General features: G+C 54.6%; 1 protein-coding gene across 1 annotated transcript; it reads left to right on the top strand.

Annotated features, from left to right (window-relative positions):
• Positions 1-11,186: 11,186 nt before the first annotated feature.
• On the top strand, positions 11,187-15,325 carry FOXF1 (forkhead box F1). Its single transcript, XM_053952582.1, has 2 exons — positions 11,187-12,307; positions 13,961-15,325. The coding sequence occupies exons 1-2, from the start codon at positions 11,248-11,250 to the stop codon at positions 14,119-14,121; spliced, it is 1,221 nt and encodes a 406-aa protein (XP_053808557.1). The 5' UTR covers positions 11,187-11,247; the 3' UTR covers positions 14,122-15,325.
• Positions 15,326-16,931: the final 1,606 nt, after the last annotated feature.

Here is a 16,931-nt window from a genome sequence, read left to right as displayed (position 1 = left end):
CGACCCCTCATTTTGGGCAGACTAAACAACATCTGCAGAGCCGCCTGTCCCCCCTGCAGCCCTGCCGGGGGAGCAGAGGCGCTCCCAGATGGCCGGGACGGAGCCGGTGTCACCGGGGAGGGCGAGCGGCGCTCCCGGGGGGCGCGGGCGAGCCGGGATGTGGCGGAAGCATAAAGCACCTGTTGGGAGGCTATTTAGGGATTAGCCGAGTGCTGACAGACAAATTGGCAAGATTAATAAGAGCAATCAAGGCTGTGTGGGCTCGAGCTGTGAGCTGACATTAATGTGACATCACTTTCATCTGCTCTTGCCTCGCCCCGCGCGGCATCCCCGGGGCTCCGAGAGAGCAGCGCCGTCGGATGCGGGGGTTACAGCCCGGGGGTGTCCCTGAGTGTGTGGCAGGGCAGGGGACAGCTCTGTGTGTCGCGGGGGGGACCTAGCAGCACGTTTGGGGGACCCCCGGACAGCCCCGGTGTCCCCCAGCGCTGGCAGCTCTGCAGGGCCTACCTGGCCCGCACAGCGCGGGGTTGTTTTTGGCGGCTCTGCTGGGTTTGGGGCTTTTTGTTTTTTTCTGTGCCTCCGACAGAATCGTTGGATGTCACCGAGAAAACGCAATGCTCGCCCTCTCATTAAAAAAAAAAAAAAAAAAAAAAAAATCAACAACAACAACAAAAAAACAAACACCCCAAAACCAAAAAGCAATACGAAACAAAAATCCAAACAAACAAACACCGAGGAAAAGAGAGTAAAAAGCATCAGGCAATAAAGGCCAATTCCAGGTGCGAGGAGAGAACAAAGAAACGCTTCTGCTGTCGCTCTAAGCCGCACACCTCGACACTTCGCTGTCTCGGGGAGATGCTTTGACACCCTAAAGATGTTTTAAGGCAGAAAAAGCTGGTTTCGAGCTCTCCTCTGCCTCCAAAACCCAGGGGCAATTCTGCCCTGCATCCCTAGTGCAGCACAGCCGTTGCACGGGGAAAATTTTGGGGATTTTTAAGGGATTTTTCATTTTCCCCCTTGCTTTTTCGAACACATTCCCTGCTAAAATCTCCCTCGCCCCGAACTCTGTTCGCATCCCTTTCCAACGGTGAAATTGGATGGATTTTCTTTGTTCTTCGGTCAATGAGGGATTCTAACAGTAGTAAAATATCTGAATGTCCAAATCCTCCAGGTCTGCCGGGCTCTGCCGCACGGGCTGCTCCGCCGAGAGCTTTTGCCCACAAAAGGAAAGTGTTGGAAAGGAGGGAGATGCCAAAGGCTGAGCGCACGTTCGTTCCTGGGCGGAAAAAAAATCATCTCCCTGGGACCTGAAGTGGATCCCTCCGTGCTGGGGATTTATCGAGTACGAGGGGGAAAAATCTGTAAAAAACGGATTTTTTTAAACTATCAGCTGTTCTACCCTTCAAATGCAAATGGGGATAGAAGCAGCTGGAGGGGTCAAGAATAATTTTGGAGAGAGGTTTTATGAAGAAAACAAGAGAAAGACTGACCCCCAAAACCAGACTCAGAAAACAAAGTGACAGGATGATGACTGCTGCTGCAATCCCCCCGAAATTAATTTTAAAAGTCCTTATATTTTAATTTTTATGTATGTAATTGTTATGTAATATTACTTATTTATTAATTAATACATAATTTTTTTTTCTTAGTTGCATTTATAAAGACTGGAGTTATTTTATATATATATACAAACATGTCTATCCCATCCTAAATGAGTGAATTAACGGGCTTTTGGGAGTGAATTTCAGGTTCCTCCAGTCTCAACCCGGTCAGGACAAACCCCTAAGCACAATATCCCCAGCAGCCGAGGTTTTGGGGGACAGAATTCCATTTGCCACTGGGACCCCTTCGACGGGGTCGAGGTGGGTTCAGGGAGGGGGAGATGAACCCCCCCTTTTCCCTTCCCTCCTCCAGGGCTCGTTTTTGTTTGGATTTACGGCTAAATTTTGGAGATTTTTCCCTGCAAGCCTCCTCCATCCCCGCCTTCTCCACTGTGAAACCACACGGAAAGGGGGCAGCCCCGGAGATCCTTAATTCCTTACCGCTAAAAATAATAATTTCACATCCTTTTTAATCAGATTTGCTGCCCTAAAAGCGATTAGGTTGAAAGTACACATCTTCCACCAATCCGGCAGCAACACGGCGGGCATTCAGTGGTCTGTTTGTAATCTCAGCCTTTTTCATTAACATAAACACGGCTTCAACCCAAATATACACGGCCACCTACGGAGCGAGCGCGGGGCCGGGCGCGCCGCTCTCCCCGCGGGGGTTAAGCCGGGCTTAACGCAGCCCCGCGTGGAAAACCCACGGGGAAATCGCTGCCGAACCTCTGCTCTCTCTCGCGTCCCTACCCCGGGGAAAGAGCAGGGAGAGAAGGGATCGCTGGAGGCGATCTCCGCCCTGCCCAGAGCCGCTCCCGGCGTGTTCTCCCTCCGTGCTCCGCTCCGCGGGGCCCCGCGCACGGAGAGCGGCCGGGCCCCTCCGGGCTGCTCCTTGCCTCCCTCTCAGCCCCGTTTTCCAGGAAAAAAAAAATGAATTTTCTATGTAGTATTCTTGGTTTTGCAGAGAAATAATTCCCTTTTCTGCACTTGCTGTGTTGCTTTCTTTGGGTTTTTTGCTTTTGGGTTTTCTCTCTCATTCTGGCCCTTTTTTGTCTTTGTCGCACTTCTTTCTTTTTGTCTTTTCTCTTGTTCTTTTAATCGTTCTCTTTAAATCTTTCGTCTTTTATTTTTCCTTCCTTTCTCCTTTCTCTTTTTTTGCTTTTTTGCTTCCTTTCATTTTCTTTCTTTCTTTCTTTCTTTCTTTCTTTCTTTCTTTCTTTCTTCTTTCTTTCTTTCTTTCTTTCTTTTCTTTCTTTCTTTCTTTCTTCTTTCTTTCTTTCTTTCTTTCTTTCTTTCTTTCTTTCTTTCTTTTCTTTCTTTCTTTCTTTCTTTCTTTCTTTCTTTCTTTCTTTCTTTCTTTTCTCCTTCTTTCCTTTCTTTCTTCCTTTCTTTCCTTTCTTTCCTTTCTTTCTTTCTTTTCTTTCTCTTTCTCTCTCTCTTTCTCTCTCTTTCTTGCTCTCTCTCTTTCCTTCCAGCTTTTCCCCTTTCCCTCTATTTTTCTTTCTCCTCATTTCTTTCTTATTCCTTGTTTCCTTTTTTTGCATCTCCATTTCCCTGTTCTTCCATTTATCTTTCACCCTTTCTCTATTTCTCACTCTCTTGCTTTTCATTTGTCTCAATTTCTTTCTCTCTCTTATTTCTTTCAGTTTCTCTCTTATATTCCTTCTAGTTCTCATTCTCTCATTCTCTATATAATTTTTCTACCTCCTTTCTTTCTTTCTTTCTTTCTTCTTTCTTTCTTTCTTTCTTTCTTTCTTTCTTTCTTTCTTTCTTTCTTTCTTTCTTTCTTCTTTCTTTCTTTCTTTCTTTCTTTCTTTCTTTCTTTCTTTCTCTCTTTCTTTCTCTCTTTCTTTCTCTTTCTTTCTTTCTTTCTTTCTTTCTTTCTTTCTTTCTTTCTTTCTTTCTTTCTTTCTCTCTTTCTTTCTCTCTTTCTTTCTCTCTTTCTTTCTTCTTTCTTTCCTTCTTTCTTTCCTTCTTTCTTTCCTTCTTTCCTTCTTTCCTTCTTTCCTTCTTTCTTTCCTTCTTTCCTTCTTTCCTTCTTTCTTTCTTTCCTTCCTTCTTTCTCTCTCTCTCTCCCCCCAAAGCTCTTCCTCTTTCCTTCTTTCCTTCCTTCTGCCCATTCCGTCTGTTCTCTGTTTTTCTCTTTCTCTTTTATCCTCTCTCCCCTCCAGCACAATCTCTCTGTACATTTATTTATTGCAGTATTTGGAAACATTTCTGTTTTCCTTTCTGGGGCTGCGGGGCAAACCAGACCCAGGGCTCTGCTCCAGCTCAGCTCCAAACCCTCTTCCCGATGGACAGAAAAATCCCTTTCCTGCTGTGCCAGCGCGCCTTTCCCAGCTCGGTGGTGTTTGGCTCAATCTCTCAGGCTCAGCCGGGAGGGTTCTGACACCGGCCCCGCTCCCACTCGGGCAGATTTCCATCGGTTTTAGGGCTCAGCCGCGCTCTCGTGTGTCCCCACGCGTGGGGCGGGGGGACACGGGGGACACCCCGCGGTTCCGAGTGGGGGAAAACTCCTTCAGCCCGCGCTGCTTTGAGCCAAGTGGTCAAATTCGATCGTTTCCAGAGGAGAAACGAATAATCCTGGAAGGAAAATTCTGATGCTGCAACCTCAGCCCTCGGGCAGCATCTCTGCGCGCAGGAATCCCGCAAAATCTGCGGGAGAAAGGGAGCCGGAGAAATTCCTTCGTTCCGCGATTTTAAAGAGGGTTAATGCAAAATCAGTCGGTGTATTTTAACAACCTGAATTTGAGGGAGATTGAGAGAGAGGAGCTGAGGGTGCTGCGCAAAACGCGCTGGGAGTTTTGCAATTTCCCGAGCGATTCTGAGAACGGGAAAAGCAAAACCATTTCTGGGTTCATTATTCGAATTTTTAGTGAGTTCTGGGCCAGTTTTGGTGCGGTTTCTCTTTGTTTGAGGTGGGGGTGTTTTGTTGTTATTTTCAGTGGATCGTTCTTTCGGTTTGTTTGTGGTTTTTTTTTTTTTTTTTTTTTTTTTTTTTTTATTTTGGGGTGTTTTTACAGAAATTCTTCCCAGTTCCTCTCTGGCTTCAGAATTCTTCCCAATTCCTCTGGCACATCTACCCCAAAAGCCCCAAAATATTCCCAATGGGAAGATGGACACATGGATTCGCCCGTTCCCTTCCTGTTCCCAGGATGATTCTCCCCAAAATAAAAATCAATCCCTTTGCTGCAGAAATCGTTTAACTTCGGGGCACAACAACTCGTACTGGGGAAAGTTTTCCCACCTTGGCTCGGGCATTTCACGTATCCACAGCGCATCTTTCCCGAGAATCCCAGCCGAGCTTTTTACTCCCCGCAGAACATTTTTTTCAAGCCCCTCCAGGTCGCTTTTAATATTGAAGTAGGGGCTGGTTGTGCAAAAGGGATCGATTTACGAGGAGCTGCTCTGTTATCAGGAGGTGGGAAAGACGATAAACCAGTTTTTGGTGCATTTTAACTCTCTGCTCTGGCAGCTGCAAAGTAGATGGGTCCACGAACGTGCACCACGCAGAACCCGCTGATGCACAACATCAGTATTTGGGAATTCTAGCGGTGGAAACCAGATTTTGTCGGGAGAGCTTCCAAGGCAAACCGTCCCCAGATCTTTGCACAACTGCGGTTGTTTACAGCGAGAATTTCTGGCGGTGTTTGTGAGCGCCTGTCCCGAACCCCGGCTTTGGGCTGGCAAAGGGGGGGACACGGAGTTTCTGTGCGGGATTTAGTGTAGAAATCAGGTTAAAAACCGCAGCCTAGCAGGCCGTTGTGCAGCCCAGCCCCGCTCCTGTGCGGTTTTCCTTTCTCCGCAGGAATACCCCGAGCTTCCCTACACTAAAAGCAGCTTTTGCGAGTGCTCTGTCCCTGGGCACGGTGGGCACGAACAAGGGGGTTCTGCAGCACCGGGAACCTTCTCGCACGGGGGTTTTGCTGCCTGGTACCTCCAGGGACATCCCTGTCCTCAGCATCCCTCCCCGCGGGACACGGCCGTGTCCTGCCTGGGTGGCTCTGCCCGCTTGGCAGGTGACAAGGCACGAGGGGTGCTGGCTCCTGGGGACCCCGACACCTGCCCAGGGCAATGCCCAGGTGCTGGCACCCCGGGCCGGGTGATGCTCGGTGCTCCCGGGTCAGACCGTGTTGGACAAAATCCTTTCTCCCTCCAAGAGAGGATCTGCACGCCGGGACTCGCGTGGGTCCCCCCAGCCTCCCCTCGGGTTTTTCCTCTTCGAGATCGCGCTGTCCTCACCCCCAGGGTGCTGTCCCCTAGAAAAGGGAGGCCGGATCCTTCCCCAAACCCGCCGTGTTTGTTTTCCGCATCTCCCCGCGATGTTTAGGAGCAATCCACGCCGCCACCTTGCCCATTATTTATCCCCATAATGGACGGTCCCTGCGGCTTTTGGCAGCCGTGGAAGAAAATAACCTGTTCTTCCTTTATGTGGGCTATTCCGTTTGAATTTTTCCCACCTCTCCGTGCAGACGGATTTTGTGGGATACCCTGAAATGGGGCTGGTGACCCTCGCCAGCCCGACGCTAAAATTCCCCCTTCCTCCAGCACCAACACATTGATGGGATTTCGACAGGGTTTTGCTTTAAACTTGGAGGGGGAAAAAAAAACCAAACAAACAAACACCAAACCCCAAAAAAACCAAGAAAACAACAACAAAAAGGTTCCATAAGGCTGGAAATGAGGCTGAACCCCCTGGAATTCCCTCGTCCTCCTCGTTTGGTGCAGACCCCCGGCCCGGCTTGGCCCAGCCGGGCTTTTGGCATCGGGAGTCGCCGGGGACTGGAGGTGGTTCCCGATGACAAAAAGCTCAGCAGCGAATCGAAAGGTTTCTCCAGCACAATTTTATCTCTATCCTGACGGGATTTGGTGCTGGAAAAGCTGAAAGTGGCTAGGAATTTTGCTTGGATGCCACCGCTATGCCAAGTTATTAGGAGAGGGGATATCCCACCCCAAGGGTTCTGTTTGCTTTGGGAGCATCCCCAGCCCCGGGCCCCCAGGGAAGAAACCTCGTCCAGGAAAGCCTGAATGTCTCAGGAACGGATTTACTCCTGGATTTACACCTGGATTTACACCTGGATTTACAATTCGAGCTGCCTTTAAGGGCGATTTTGTGGGGTGTGGGAGCATCACTTGCCGGGTCCCAGACCTGCTCTGGCTCAACCCCGCTGTTTCTCTTGGTACCAAATTCTTCGGGGCTGAATCCCAGCCAGCCCAAAAGCATCCCCCCGGGAAAGCATTCTAGCTATCCGTCCCTGAGCGGGGATATAAATACCCGGAGATATTTGGAAGATCTCTGTGGGAAGCGATTGTGTCTGAGTGGCAGCGCTCGGAGCTTATTATCGCTGGAACCGATTTGTATTGCAGGGACCGGGTCCTGCCAGAAAACTCCACAGCAAAAAAAAAAAAAAAAAAAAAAAAAAAAAAAAAAAAAAAAAAAAAAAAAAAATCCCGAGCTGAAGAAGGCTGTAAATTCCTGTGCTGCAATATTTCATCGAAGGACGTCATGGAAAATCTGGGCTTGAAGGGCGGGGGGGAGACTCGGGAAGGGCAGAGGGGGGAAAAGAGACACAAAAAGGGGGAGATTAAGGTTTTCCTTTTTTTTTTTTTTTTTTTTTTTTTTTTTTCCCCTTTCTGACCAAAACCTGAACCTCTGCCTGAGGCACGGCGGTGACAGCCAGCCCGCACCTCCCCGCAGCCGCCTCAGACATTTGGGCAGCTCTGCTGCGCTCCCAATTTCGGCTTCTGCTCTCCCAAAATCTTCTCCAGGTCCCGTTCGGTCCTGGAGACCGGGCTTTGCCTCCAGGAATGCGAGAGGCCAAGCTGGGACTGGGAAAGGTCCCACGCGTGGGGCAAAGAGTTGTCGTGTGCTGGATCCCCAAAAGAAGTTTGGGGTGTGCGTGCGTCTCCCTAAAAACATCTCTCCCTCGGTGCTTCCACCTTCCCCCAGCTCTCCTCCCTCCATCCTCGACCCTCTCGCTCGAACGCACCCCCTCGCCTTTAAATAAACATTTAGGGATCAATTCGCCGCGGATTTGGGGCCAGCGGCCACGGGGATGGCGGCGACTGAAAAAAAAAAAAAAAAAAAAACCAAAAAAAAAAAAACCCCAAAGCAGCCGAGGGGAAAAGGCTGGTGCTGAGGAACCGGGGGGGTCCCGCGGGTGGTGTTAATGCAAAGCAGGACAGCGGGGAGGGGGACACGGGGCGGTCACTCCCCTCGCCCTGGGTGGTCCTGGCTCGCAGGAACACCCCGGCCCCTGTCGGAGCAGCACCCAGCCCGCCTCTAACAATGCCACCTATACACATTATATACATTTCCATCCTCGGGTTACACCCGGCCTGCTCGCCGAGTTGACTTCACTTAAGCAATTAGCTAGGAAAAATACCTTCGGCGCAGGAAAAGGAAGAAAGCTCGGATTTGTCTATTTTTACACAAAACACGGCCCGAGTTTCGGGCAGGGGGAGGGAAGGGGAGCGGGTTTGGGAAGGAGCCGGGTGGGAAGCGCAGCGGGGCCGGGGCCGGGAAAGCGGGCTCCGAGCGGGGTGGGAGAGGCTAATTGCGCCAGATGATAATTTAATTTTTGTCATTTCTTCTCTTTCTCCCTTCTTTTCATCTCTGCCCGTCGGGGGCTGGCGAGGACCCGAGTAACCCACCCAAATCACGAGCAGACAACACCAAAAGCGAGTCCCGTTTTCCCCCACACCATCCTCCTCTTCCTCCTCGTACACCAGGCTTTTCCTCCCCAAAACTCTCCTTTCCCCAACTCGTACGCTCGGATTAAAACCCCCCAACATTTCTGCTGTTCCCAAGACGAGGCCTATAGGACCCGGAGCGATATATTCCCATTTTTCACTTTTGCTAGCTGTAATAAATGCATCGGAAACCAAATCTTCCCCCTCCTAAAAGATATTGCGAGAAGGGGAAATGGCACTCGTGAAGGGACTGATTTTCTTTGACGGGAAATAGTTTGATTTCCACTGAGATTTTGGTTTTTTTTTTTTTAACTCGGAGATATTTTATTTCCTCGTGGAAACGCTGCCGGTGGCGAACGCTTTGAACGGGATTTTTCCACGGGTGCTTTGTGCTGTGTTTAGAGCTCCATCCCCGGGTGTTTTGGGGCCAGATCGGGGAGATTCGGTCGCAGAGGGATAGAAAGCAAAGGAATCCACCCTTTTCGCGAGCCGGGGGGGAAACATTCGATGCGGAGCAAAGCTCAGGGTCAGAGATGCGCTCCCACAGCAAAAATAAAAAGAAATAGAGCGAGAAACAGAGGGAATATTCTGCACCAGCCTCCTCGGGGATGAAAGCCCCGGGGAAGGTGATTGCTTCCCGAAATAAAAGCGATTTTTGGGGTGCTTTCCCCGCTTCCTGAGCAGCCACCCTGCGCCACGTTCTGCTCCGCGCCGAGGGAGCAGCGGCCGCTGCCTCCCGGGGCAGCCGGAGCTGCTCGTTCTCCTCCTCCTCCGGGGAAAAGCTCCCGAAATAACTGTCCCAACCTCCTCCCACCCCCTCCCTGCCTACCTGGGCTTGCCCAGGGCTCTCCCGTGCCTGTCCCGGGCCCGTTTGCAGCGAGAACGGGAGGGCCGGTGCTGTCTGCAGGATGATTTTTTTCTTTTTATTGAAAAGGGGGGGGGGGGGGAAGAGAGGAGGGGGGAGGATAGAAAGGTAAAAAAAAAAAAAAAAAAAAAAGAAAACCCTGATGTGAAATTCCTCTTGGTGGTACCACAGATGTGACAGGCGCCCCGGAGGCTGCTCACAACTGCTCGCCAATAACGCGGAAGGAGTTTGGAAACCCGATCGGTGCCTATCTTCCCTTTAAAAGGTATTAAATTATCATTAAAACCTTGAGAAGCGAAGCTGGAAGACGGGGGGCTTGGCGAGGGGGGTGTCCCCTCTCTCTCTTTGCACAGGGATGCACCCACAGCCCTGCGGCGAGGCCTGCAACGGGGTGCGGGGGGACGGGCTGGATTTTTTCCCCTTTTTCCTTTCTCTTTTCTTTTCCCCAGTGTCGGGAGGGATCAGGCGGCAGCAGCCGGCACATCGGCAGCCCTGAGAGCCCAGGCTCCTTCCCCCGTGCCCACCCACAATCCCACCCCCCCCCCGCACCGCGCAGATTTCCACGCGCGGGCCGCGAGAAGGTGACAAAGGTTTCAAGCGACTTACCTCGAGTGACAGCTCTGCCGGTGGCACGGTGCTCAAAAGAGGTGGCTTTTGGGGGAGAGGGAGGGAGCAAAGGGGGTCTCTGCCCCTCTGGCTTTCTATTCTCCTTCCCCCCACCCGCCGCGTGTGCCCGTGGCCCCGCCGGAGCTGAGCGTCAAACTCCGGGCACGGAGCCGCGGAACTCCAGCACAGATTTATACACATCCCCCACCAAAAAGCCTCAAACAACCCCAAACAAACCAACCCACCCTCATCCCTAAAGCAGCTTCGGAGCAGGCGAGGGGTCCGAAGCCCGTTCCCGGCCCCGGAGCGGCGGCGGAGGCAGAAAAGGGCATTTCGCGAGGCAGCGGGAGTTTTTCGCCGATTTCTTTTTATTAAAGCACCCCCGAGCCCGTGTTTACATTGCGCAGTATAAACATCCTGCCCGGGCCCGCCGAGCTTAAAAAGAGCGCACGAAGAGGGGGTTTGAAGTGGGTGAAGCTGCGCGCAGCGCGGAGCCGGCGGCCGGGCAGCGCCGCCGCTGCCCCACGCCACGCGCGGAGCCTCCGCGCTGCCCGCAGGCCCTGCCCCGGCCCGCGTGGGGCCCGTGCCGTGCTTTTCCCGGGCTGGGAAGGGGCGCAGGGAGGGGGCGGAGGAGCCGCACGGCGCGTCGCGGTCACGCGTGGCATAAATCACACACACACACACACGCAGAGATACACGCGCGGTGCCCTCCGCGGCGGGCAGGGGCGCGGCGTGCAGCCCCCCCGGGTGGGGCAGGGCGGCGTGGAAAGGGCTCTTTAAAAGCTGCCCACCAGCGGGGAGCGGCGGCGGAGGGGGCCGGCACGGGGCGGCGGAGGGGCCGCCCGGGAGGGCGGGGGGGGAGCGGCTCGGGGCGGGGATCTCCGCTCCGCGCTTACGTCTGTCAAGGAGCGGCAGACGCCGCTGCGAGAGATAAAGTAGAAGGCGAGCGGCGGGGCCGGGGGCAGACTCGACAGCCACCGCGATGGGAAGCAGCTCCCCGCAGCAGCGGCAGCGCCAGCCCAGCTAAAGCCTCCGGAGGGGACGGCGGCGGCCCCGGGAGCCCGGCCCGGCGAGGGGCAGCGGGGCAGGCGCAGGCGGCGGCCCCGGCTCCTCTCTCGCAGCAGCCGAGCTCAGCTCGCTTCCACCCGCCCCCCCATCCCGCCTCCCTGCGGCCCCCCCCCCCCCCCCCGACCCTCCGCCTCTCGCTCGCCTTCTGCAGCCGCGCTCGGATTTAGGGATAAAGTGGGAGGAGGAGGCAAAGGGGGGGGGGGTGGGGGGGTGTCGTCCTTTCCATTTGTTTATCCACGGAGGGGTGAAGTCTCCCGGTGGAAAGCGAACCCGCCGGGGGGCCGGGAGGACGCCGGAGGGAGGGTGGTGGGTGAGTGGCGGCGAGCCCCCAGCAGCGTGGCCTTTTGCGGGGGCGCTGGGGGGGCGGCGGAGGAGGGCCGGGGCTGGGGCTGGCCGCCGCGGACCTGGCCGTAGATGACTGCAGAAGCGCAGCAGGCTCTGTCCTCTCAGCCCCCTCCTCCTCCGGTGCAGAGCAGCTACGGCCCCATGTCCTCCGTGGCTGAGAAGCAGCCGCAGAGCTCGGCCATGGACGCCGCCTCCGCGGGGACCGGCGGCGCGGCCGGCAGCGCCCCGGGCAGCGGCGGGGCCCCGGGCAGCGGCGGCCCCAAGGCGAAGAAGACGAACGCGGGGATCCGGCGGCCGGAGAAGCCGCCTTATTCCTACATCGCCCTCATCGTCATGGCTATCCAGAGCTCTCCCTCCAAACGCCTGACCCTCAGCGAGATCTACCAGTTCTTGCAGAGCCGCTTCCCTTTCTTCCGAGGCTCCTACCAGGGCTGGAAAAACTCGGTGCGCCACAACCTCTCGCTCAACGAGTGCTTCATCAAGCTGCCCAAGGGCTTGGGACGCCCGGGCAAGGGCCACTACTGGACCATCGACCCGGCCAGCGAGTTCATGTTCGAGGAGGGCTCGTTCCGCCGCCGGCCCCGCGGGTTCCGGAGGAAATGCCAGGCGCTGAAGCCCATGTACAGCATGATGAACGGGCTCAGCTTCAACCACCTCCCCGACAGCTACGGCTTCCAGGGCTCGGCCGGCGGGCTCTCCTGCCCCCCCAACAGCCTCTCCCTCGAAGGGGGCTTGGGGATGATGAACGGGCATTTGTCCAGCAACGTGGAGGGGATGGGCCTGGCGGGACACTCCGTGCCCCACCTGCCCGCCAACGGTGGGCACACCTACATGGGCGGCTGCACCGGCTCCTCGGCCGGGGAATACCCGCACCACGACAGCTCCGTGCCCGCGTCCCCGTTGCTCCCCGCCGGCGGCGTGATGGAGCCGCACTCGGTTTACTCCAGCTCGGCCTCGGCGTGGGCGCCCAGCGCCTCGGCGGCCCTCAACAGCGGCGCGTCCTACATCAAGCAGCAGCCCCTCTCGCCCTGCAACCCCACGGCCAACCCGCTCTCCTCCAGCCTCTCCACGCACTCCCTCGACCAGCCCTACCTGCACCAGAACAGCCACAACACCGCCGACCTCCAAGGTAAGGCGCGGCCGCGCGTGGGGCGCATCCGCGGCCGCGGGGGTCGGCCTGGGCTGCGGGCCCCGAGTGGATCCCGGCGGTGCCGCTGCCGGCCGGGATCCCGCTTCGGGGGCGGTTTTAATGCAGGTCCCGAGGGGAAGCTGCCTTGCCCTCGCTGCTCGCCTCCTTTCCCTGAGGCAGCCGGGCGCCCGTCGGGGCTCTCCCGGGCCGGGGCTCCGCTCTTCCCGGCCGCTGCTTCACGTCCAGGGCCGCCCCGGGCCTAAGGCCGGTGGGCTCAGGCAGCGGGGAGCTGCGGGAAGGAGAGGCCGGGAACGCACCCTTGGGCTCTCCCACCTCCATCGGCACTTGGAGGGAAAAGGGAGGAATTCCCCATCGGGTGGTCCGCCACCCGCGCCATCCCACCCCATGCCACCCCGGCCCCTTCCCCGCCATCAGCTGTGCTTTTCACACATCTCAGGGCCGTGTTTTCCAGGCCCATCGCCTCCCTCCATCCGTCGCCCAAGCCGAAGCCGGCGGCCCCGACCCTCCAAATCCTCCCGCGCCCCAAAACCCCGGCTCGGTCTCGTCCCTGGAGCTGTCGGGGCTACATTTGCCCCGAGTCTTGGAACGGAGACGGTGTTTGGCCGGGGAGAGGCCTCGGAAGGGACGAGGCCAGCGCTGGGTTTCGCTTTGCTGCCCAAATTCCCCTCGTGGGGCGGTGGCTGTGGGGTCTCGTGGCACGGGGGAACCCCGGGGCCACGGGCGGGTGATGGGGCAGATTTGGGGGTCCCTGCCCATCACCCCGGGCCTTCGGGGCAGCGGGACGTGCCTGACAGGAAGGGCTGTGAAGCGGACAGCAGATGGGTCAAAAACACAAAGCGAAGCGGGGAAAAAGCGTCAGAGCTGCAGAAGCCGGGCAGAGCCCCCGTCCCGGCCGGGCCGGGGCAGTGCCCACCACGGGCACCCTCCGGCCCCGGGGCACTTCCCGGAGCTCAGCGCATCCAGGGCTTTTGGAAAAGGGAGCTGGGAATCCTCCCCGCGGAGCCGCCGGGCCCGTGCGCGGCCTTCACCAAACGCTCTGATTATCGCCCGAAGGAGCGGCGGGAGCGCTCCGGGGCAGGGCGGCCCATGCCCAGCGCATCCCCAATTCCCGGGGCGCTTTTCCATGCCGAGGTGGCGGAAGGGGCGGCAGGAGCAGCCCCGCTGCCGCCGGCTCTCGGCCCCGGCCTCCTCCCGGTCCCCGCCGCCGCTCCCGGCACGAACGGGAGCTGCCCCGCTCCGCACCCGGCGGATTTCCCGCACGGGCCGAGGCGATGGGAGAAGCAGCCGGGGCGAAAAAAAAAAAAAAAAAAAAAAATCTAAGTGTTGAAACAAAACCAAAAACCCCTAAACCCAACGCAAATCCCTACTCCTTGCAGTGCCCTCATGCCGGGCAGGGAATCGCCGTGCCGGGGCCGCGGGGCTTTCTCTGCCGCACCTGCCCGCACCCGCGGAGCCCCGATGTGCCCAAACACCCCCAAATCCGCGCTCGGACCGCGGCGTGCGGGCGGGTTGGGTTGTTGGGATTTTTTTTTTTTTTTCTTCAACCCCATGGCGTTTTTCTCCCTCCCCCGCGCTCACCCTCCCCTGCTGAATCTCTTGGCGGTGCTGACCATCTCTCCCCCCGTCCCGCAGGCATCCCGCGGTATCACTCGCAGTCTCCGAGCATGTGCGACAGAAAAGAATTCGTCTTCTCTTTCAACGCCATGGCCTCCTCCTCCATGCATTCAGCGGGCAGCGGCTCCTATTACCACCAACAAGTGACATACCAGGACATCAAGCCGTGCGTTATGTGAGCCGGGGCGGAAAAACCCCGGTGCTGGGGCCGGCCAGGCCGGAGCCGGGCGCTGAGCATCCCCCAGGACGCTCGGGGTGCCAGGGGGGATGAGCCATGTGCCAGCCTGGCTTTGGGCAGCAGGAACGGCCCGGAGCTCCGGGAAGCGGCGGCAGCGCGGAGTGCGGCCCCGGGAGCGAGCTGAGCATCGGCCGGGGGTGCGAGCCCGCAGCGTCTTGTGCCTTCTTCTGCTCGGGGAGGGATGGAGGAGAAAGCAAAAAGCAGCCCCCGCGTCCGTCCCGAAAGCCCCGACTGCGAGTTTGGGGTGAGGCTTTGCCGAATGAGGTTTTGATGCTTCTTAAAAAAAAAAAAACAAAACCAACCAAAAAATGAAATTGCAAACTCAGTTTGGGGAGTTGGCAGTGAGCGATGCCACCGGCTCGGGCTGAGGGGACTGGAAAAGACCCCGAACTCAAATCCCCTCGGTGCCGTCTCACTTCGAGCCCGGAAAAATACTTTTTAAAATTTTTTTTCCTTCCTTTTTTTTTTTTTTTTTAATTTTTTTTTTTTTTTTTGCCGGCCAACACCCAGCAGGCAAAAAAATCTCTCAGAGGGATTTTTTGGAACTATTAATTGTGGTTTTTTTGCCTGCATAAAGACTGCAGGATCAGACCCTATGCAGAGAGAACAAGGCACTTTGGAAAGAGACAGCCATGCTCATCCTGTTATTTATTCTACAATTCTTTTTTTTTGTTGTTGTTGTTGTTGTTGTTGCTAATAATCGAGACACGAATAGTCTCAGTTGATCAGTATTAAATCGGGGAATCTCTGTTGGCAATATTTGCCATATAGGTTTGGGTTTTTTTAGTTAACCTTTGTAAATTTGCAAGCGACCGTGGTCTCTGTGTAAAGACAATCCTCCATATGTTTTTATAGAAATATATATATAATGAAGGATTATTCCCCTCCCTCCCCTCTCTATTTTTTTTTTTCCACCCTGACGTTGTACAGTTCGGTGACACCTATTTTAATTCTTTCTGCACTGTATAAAATTGTAATTATGTGGGTTTGTTTTTTTGATTTTTTTTTCGCCTTTTTTTTTTTTTTGTGTACGTTTTGTCCCTAAAGGAAAAAAAAAAAAAAAAGTCCCGAAATAAAACCTGTATGTTATTTGTACATGGGCTTCACGATTGTATGAGCAGCAAATAAACGAGCATGCGGTGTAATTAAGCTTAATTAATGAGGAGTCCGGCCCTGCAAACCCTCGGGCAATAATTCCCCTTCCCGGCACAGACTCAAAACCGAATTTTTAGGGTTTTTTTCACCTTTGCGGAGTCCTGGTGGCCAATTTCCCTGGCGGGAAATATTTCAGTTGAGGATATTGAAACGCAGAAGGAGGAAAAGCGGCGGAGCTTTTTATTTTTAGCTTTTTATTATTAGGATTAATCCATTTTTTTCCCTCAAGGCTAAAGGCTCTTGACAGCTCTTTGACTCTGCCTCGAATTCCAGGCGTGAGGCTGCCGGGATGGAGCCCGCGGCTCCTTTTTCCTCTTCCTCCATCCCAGGAATTTTCTAACTCCTTTTTTTCCTCCTCTTCCATCCCGGGAATTTTCTGAGAAGTCAGGAAACTTCCCGTGTGAAAAAAGAAATAAAAATTCATAAAATTGAAGGAAATTTACCCAAATTATTAGGAATTAATAAGCAGGAATAAAAATAAAGCAGATCAACTGCACCATCTCCGTCGTGCATGGGGCAATGATGAATCTGCATTTAAATATTGGCATTTTCCTGCGAAATTTGGGGGGATTTGGGCAAATTCAGGATCTTCCAGTATGGAGATATTTTTGCTTTAATTCGTGGGCCAATCTGTCTCTATCAATATTCAATATCAACGCCCGTAAAAAAGAGATGCGGGCGAATTAATCTGATGATGTGGTTGTGGATTTCTGCCTTTATAGAGGGAAATTTAATCAGTGCACACTAATTAGCCCAGCTCTGTGGAATCAGCTTAATTAAAATCCAAGTTTGCTGTAACAAGGGAGAAATGTATAATATTATTGTAATTAAGGCAAAGCTTTATTAGAGTTGGGGGAGGCCTTTTCAGAGCGGGGGTTTTTATTGTTGTTTTGCGGGGGTTTTTTTTGAGGAGCGTTGTGGGGTTTTGGGTGTTCTTTAAAAAAATTTGTTAATGCTTTTGGGTTTTTTTAAAATCTCTGTTTAGATCTCTTTAAGCCAGCAGCAATATGCCTGCAGCATTATTGGTTTTCCCCATTTTTATGCTTTTCTGGGCTGATCTTTTCCCATCCCTGTTGGAGGCGAGCGCGTTGTCTCCATCCTTTTAGGTACAAGCTGAACACAGAGGGTTTTTTTGCTCCTGAAGCAAATACCTGTACGAGGTGTGGCTTCAATAATGGTCCAGGGTTAGGAGCTCAGCTCCTTGAAATCCGACTGTCACTCCCAAGGTTTGTTTTCATCCCTTCGGATTGATTTGGGATCCTCCTTGGCATTTGGTGCTGCTGGAGGCGGGGAAGGGCAGGCAGCACCTTGCGAGGCTCGGGCCCAGCTCGCAGGGGTTCCGTGTCTGCTCCCCACCGAAGCCTGGTGTGATTCATTCCTCTCCCTCCCGTGGCTTTCCAAACCTGGAAAAACAGAGCCGCTGCATTCCGGGGACGCCACATATTCCTCAAGCCAGTGAGCGCAGTCTAAACAGGAGCTCTCCATCCCAGAGCCCTCCAGCAGCCAGGAGAGACCAAAACCCCCAGCTCCTGCAAACCCCCAGCTCCTGCAAACCCCCAGCTCCTGCAAACCCCCAGCTCCTGCAAACCCCCAACC

This window comes from Vidua chalybeata, chromosome 11 (genome assembly GCF_026979565.1).
Source record: "Vidua chalybeata isolate OUT-0048 chromosome 11, bVidCha1 merged haplotype, whole genome shotgun sequence".
Taxonomy (NCBI): domain Eukaryota; kingdom Metazoa; phylum Chordata; class Aves; order Passeriformes; family Viduidae; genus Vidua; species Vidua chalybeata.
The sequence above is the reverse complement of the archived record's forward strand: the minus strand, read 5'-3'. Positions and strand labels throughout refer to the sequence as shown.